We start from the raw sequence: 6,000 nt of genomic DNA on the forward strand, positions 1-6,000 counted from the left end.
ATATCAGCCTATGTATATAAATAATGTGGAATTTGAGTATGGATATATGTGCACATGCTCTTGGACTCAAGAGTTTTCCTTCCATCTCTCAACTTGGCCCTGATTCAACCCTGCCCTTATTATTCTAGTAACTTATAGAAGACCATTGGGTGCATATGGCTTTGCAATTGTTCCTTTCTTATGAGCTCCAAAGAGAAAGGTAAATTTGCAAAGCAAATGCTGTTTGGCCATTTATTGGATTTAAAGCATCATCACCCACACAACTGAGGGTTTTCCAGTCCATCCTAAGAGATCCTTTCTGAAGAGAAATATTGAATTTAGGCTTAGTGGTCTGTAAGTTACAGACCCCCTCAAGTAACTTTTATGTCTAACTTTCTAACTTAAGTCTTTACCAGAGACACGGAGTTACTTTCTCATGTCTGCCTTAAGAAACAAAAACAGTTACTAATGGGCTACTCTCTGCTTGATAACTATCCCCAAGGAACCCTTGATGCTTAGTCGGTAAAGATACCTGAGAGAGAATGTTGGTTTTCAGGATCTGGTCACTCAATGCCTTACAAGTGTATGCAGATGTGTTCCATTTCAAGGTGATTGACAGTCAACCTGGTATTGCTTCTAAGAGCAGGTGCTCATGACTGTGTTCCTAGTTTTACTCTGTGTATGCCACCTTCCCCTCCTCTTAGAAGGGCTTCTCCGATGTGTGTGTACTGCAGTCCTTTTATAGTTGGATTGTGGCACACATGGATGTGTGGCACAGCCCTTTCCATCTCTGCAGCCTTAATTATCTTGGAATTTTCTATTTTCAAGGCTTGGCTTGAACTTGGGATCTCCCCATCTAAGTCTCCAAAATGCTATGAGTGCACATGCCCCATCATGTACACCTTTAGTTAATTTTTGAATAACTCTGGACTATGTTTAGGCCTTGTCACTCAGAGATTCCTGTCTTGACTCTTTAATTTTCTTTGGCAAGCAACCTAGTATAATCGATTATGTAGTTCTGAAAGTAGAAACACAGGATAATTGAATGTAGACATAGCATGACACAGAATAAAGAGAAATGAAAGACACTGTGTTTAAATATTTGATGAAACTTAGGAACAATGTTTAAAATTTGTAAAAGTTCCATCCCCCAGCTCGTATAAAAAAAAAAAAAAAACTAAACATCTGTTGCTTCTAAAAGCATAAACGTGCTGTGCAGAAGGTGCAGGACACACTTCTTGCTCAGAATCAAACTCTAGGAGTGAACAAACAGAATATGATATTAAAGAGGGAGACTGTCTTTTTAAAATTAAAAGATTCATTCTATTTCCAGGCATTGATCTACACGATTTAACAATTCACTGAGATTATGTTTGGGCACTGAGAAGGAGAAAGCTGTGAACAGAGTGGAGAAAAAGATGGCATGCTACCCAAAGGTATCTTATCTCTCAGACCGCATGTAAGCTCCTGGGCCAAGAGACATGCCAGAACCTTTGGGAAGAACTGGAAATCTCATGTGGCAAAGAATTATTAGATGAGAAAAAGATGCCATGGTTTCCTTTCATTACAAACAGACCTAAAATGTGATACTCTGGAGTTCATGGAAGCTACAAACTCAGGCATGAGCAGGGTAGAAGAAAGACCACAGGGCTAGGCAGATGTCTGCTGTTGACTCACCACTGGCTGCATTGGAGACCTTGAAGCATGCCTCACAGCTGACACACAAACTCTCAAATGGTTTGAAATAAGGGGCGCAATGCGGTGTTCCCCCAAATTAAAGTGTTAAAAACGTAAGCTCAGTGTGATGGTTTTGGGGAGGTAACATGGTGACTTGGGAAGTTAACAAGGCTCCAAAGTCAGAGCTTTCATAGACAAGATTATTTAATATTCCTAGACTCAGTGCATGTCATACAAGGCAAGAATATCCAAGGACAAGATTCCGAAGCTTTGAGGGGAGCTCTATTCCAAGATCACATTGGCTCCTGAGCTTTTAAGCAGAGCGGGAGAAATGAATTGCCACTCTTCGTAAACCAGCCAGCCAAAAGCAGTTTGACAGCTGTGTTAAACCTCACCTTGTATGCCACTTCCACCAAGAAGCTTTGGGGAAATGCTCAAGTAAGCCACTGACTTCCTTATTCAAGAAGAACTAAAGGATTTGTGAGATATTAGGCTATATTTGTATTCATATATCCACAGTAGCTATGTTTGATTTGTGTATCTCATAGCTGAGGGAAAAATTACTATAAAGGAAGAAATAAGATTTACAAAGCAGAGACTAAACTACTTAGCTGCTACTTATACACAAGGAAGGAAATGATGTAAAAATTGGTTATTTCTAAAAGGTATCATCATAAATTTTACCTCATATATTTCCCACATTAAAATCTCCACCATATTCCAATAATCCAATATTCCAATAATCGACCAGCATGTCTTTTAACTATGTAAATAGCAAACTAATACAAGTAAGAAAATATAAAAAGTAGATATACATCTAGGTAAAACTAATTTTTGAATAATTGAAAGCCTTAAATGGGCCATAGTGATGACACATTACCTTGTCCATTTTTGTTTTGTTTTTAACTGAGGACTGAATTTGGTGCCTTACCCATGCAACTGCAAGCCCTCTGCTACTGAACTGCATCACCTGAACTATCTGGGTTTCTCATTGAGGATGTTAAGTATGATCAGGTGTCATTTGACACCACACCATAATGCCTCCAACCCTTAATGTTTCTTTCCTGGGACTCAGGAGAAGGAAACAGGTTCCCAGAAGCTGAAGCTTTTGGAGATGACTGGGAAGTGGGCGTGGTGAGTTTACCTTCTGGCCTCTCCAGGGGTCTCCCACTTTTACTGGCTGCAGTGCTGTTGACGGTCTCAGATGAAGTGCTAAGCTTGGTGCTGGGGTCTCGCTTGGGCTTGGGAGGTGGCTGTCTTCGGGATCCACAGCTACTGTCGTCCTCGGTGCCTCCGACGGAGTGCAGGGACTGAGATCTCACAGTGAATCCGCTGGAGCAGGGGTGTGGGAGTCTGTCCTGTGGAGCAGGCATCGTCATGAACCCCATGCGGAAATGCTTGCCTGCGTAGCTGGCGTCCTGGCCTCGCCCTACTTCTCCCCCTATGCTGTAAGAAAAACCAGAGACCACTTGTGAGGGAAAAAAAAACAGCCAGGAAATATTTGAAAGCACAGACACCACCAGCCTTTTTACCAGAATTTTCAGAGGTGAAGATTCTCACTGGTGAAGAAGTACACCATTTTACAAGGGGTTGATGCTTAACCAGTCTTAAATGACATAAAAACAGTCTATACTTTTAAGTCAAATTCTGAAAGTAAAGCCAAAACAGTTTGATTAGAATCAGAAAGTTTAGTGTGCATCTACAGACACCTTCACTTCCCGATGGACTTACTATCCTATGGGAGAAAATCCTACATAACAGATTATATCTTCAACCACTCATTTTTTTTTTAAGAACTTGAAGTTGAACCTTGTCTCATGGCATGAACAGTAGACAAAAAATTGGTGACTATATTCCCTAGACCAGTTCCTGTTGAGTGAATGGTCACCATTCTTTTCATCAAAACCATCCCTAAATTGTCTGCTTAATATGTTGAGAAAAAATGGAATAAACATGAGCAGGAAAGGTTCTGTTAATAAGGACTGGAAAGAGAGAATAAAAAAAAAAAGGCAAAGACCAGAGAGGATCAATAATGCTGCAGGAAGGAAGAGAGAACAGGGGAGAGAGGAACAAAGGAAGGCAGAGTGGAAGAAGGGGAAAGACTAGAAATGAAACCCAAAGATAGAGCAAGATGAGAGGAAGGGAGTGCAGGAGGAAGAAGGAAAGAAACATCTAAGAAGGGAGACGGGAAGACAGTTGGATAGAGGAAGACAGGAGAACAAGGGCAGTAGAAGAAGGGATGAGGAAACAACTTCCAAACTGAGGACTGAATTGTCCTTCCTTTGTTTTCTAGAAACATCCCCCATCTCATGATGTTAAAAATGTGGTACCAACAAGCAGCAAGCCCCACCTCACAGAGAAGAAGCATTTAACGAAGTATAAAAAGACTTCATTCTGATGTGGCTCTACATCCTAAGTATTGAGGATGTAAAGACTTTTCTAATTTAATATGTTTTAGGTTTCACTAGGGAAAATATAAAGATTTAGAAAAATGTAGTTTGAAGTTCAGTTAATTACAGAGGAGATACTTCTTAGGGTATTTATACTGTACACAATGGTGACTCTTTATGAAGAAAACACCATGAATATGTATGTGGACTTTTAGAGGAGAGAGTTTCCTGGAGCTTTCTCTATCTACCAAGCTCATCCACTAAAAGGAACAGCTAAAAGAAAATCATGTATGTAGTATTTGTATTTCACTGAAACATGTGAACCTGTGAAGATAAACTCAGCCTCTTGAATCTGCCATTCTAGTATACAGAATTATTTAGAAATAGTAAACTTTCATTTTATCTTGATTTTTGATGCAACTTAAAGTAAGATTTGAATTCTATTATTGTGTCTTTCATACCATTATAATATTCATCATAAATTTAAGATTTCAGGCTGGGGAGTGTATCTCTAAGGTAGAGCACTTCTTTTACATGGAACTGCAACTTCAAACCCCAATAAATAATGTAAGCAAATGAATAAATCAATTTTTGAAAAACAAATTCCAATAGGAACAATATTGAGAACTTAAATGTTTTCCATCTTCAACTAGGGCAGTGGTCCTTACCCTTCCTCATGCTGTGACCCTTTAATACAGTTCCTCATATGGTGACCCCAACCATAAAATTACTCTCATTGCTACTTCATAACTATAATTTTGCTACTGTTATGAATCATAATATAAGTATCTGAACTGCCGAACTCCTGACTTATGAGACATACATGTACACTGTGGGAAAAGCCAGAAGACCCAACAAGATCCTTACAGTTTGAGTCTAGCACTTACTCACAACAATAATTTGCTACTCAAACACAACTCTTATCTCTGTCATTTCTTGATTAATACTTGGATTTAATGTTTAGACAGTGCATATGGCATCTTAGTAACATGGATAGCAAGGATAAAGCAGGGCAAAGGACATGCTAGACTCAGGGGGTTTCAGCATATCAGCTAAGTGGATTTTCATATAGAGACAGGAAACAACCCGTTTAATGTTTCTGTGCATTTTAATTTTGTGTCTGCTTCAGGACCATCAATCAAGACACAAATGAGACACTTGCAGAGAGTGTTTTGTGGAAAAAAACCATTAAGAATTTCTGGGAAAATGGGCTTAGTGGTGGGGAGAGGAGAGCATATGGGAAGATTTCACTTGGTGATGACATGTCTTTGAAGATGAGATATTTGATTTTCTCTAGCTTTGCCTTAAATTATTTTCATCTGCGTGTCTCTTCCTCATTTCCGTTGTATCACTGAACAAAAGCTGCTTTAAAGATTTATTTAGACAGCTGCTTCTTTGCCAGGAACATGCTCACCTAGGGAGATCTATGCATGTGTTAATGCACACAGGCATTTATGAGACAGTTACTAGAAATAATTGTAGCAGCAATTTATCTCTTACCTTTGACCTAAATAGAGCCTGCACCTTTTCCCAGACAGATAATTAGCCCTGCTGCTTAGTGTCAGGATTACCTATTTATCGGCACGAAACAATTTTGTGTAATGCTGCTTTTGCTCATAAATATCCTGTTAGGCACAGTAACACTTCTTCCAAGTGAAATACAATGTGTGCTTCAAACAATAGCAGGTATAAAGATGCGAGTTTAGTTTCACCTGGCAGTGCATACCTAATGAGAACATGGCTGAGCGTGAGTTACATGTACATAGGCCTTTGTTCAAGTCAAGGTTAAGGGCAAGCATTAAGCAGAATGACACAGCTTCTTGCAAGAGATTTAGCAGGGTGTTGAGTCCAAAGGACACTGCAGATCATGCATTGAAGCTTTTAATTAGTTTCAGAATCTGCTACCTCTCTCTCTCTCTCTCTCTCTCTCTCTCTCTCTCTCTCTCTCTCTCTC

At 39.5% G+C, this 6,000-nt stretch overlaps 1 protein-coding gene across 2 annotated transcripts in view; it reads right to left on the reverse strand.

Annotated features, from left to right (window-relative positions):
- The window catches only part of Nyap2 (neuronal tyrosine-phosphorylated phosphoinositide-3-kinase adaptor 2), a 208,134-nt gene that overhangs the window by 95,773 nt on the left and 106,361 nt on the right, over positions 1–6,000 (reverse strand). Inside the window, exon 2 of one of the 2 annotated variants that reach the window (XM_050161056.1) lies at positions 2,801–3,102. In XM_050161056.1, the coding sequence (XP_050017013.1) occupies positions 2,801–3,102 (302 nt within the window). Of the gene's footprint in view, positions 1–2,704; positions 3,103–6,000 lie in introns of both variants that reach the window. The other variant, XM_050161055.1, reaches the window with a different exon arrangement.

This window comes from Alexandromys fortis, unplaced genomic scaffold (genome assembly GCF_014885135.2).
Source record: "Alexandromys fortis isolate MF-2015 unplaced genomic scaffold, M_Fortis_MF-2015_v1.1 scaffold_98, whole genome shotgun sequence".
Lineage (NCBI taxonomy): Eukaryota > Metazoa > Chordata > Mammalia > Rodentia > Cricetidae > Alexandromys > Alexandromys fortis.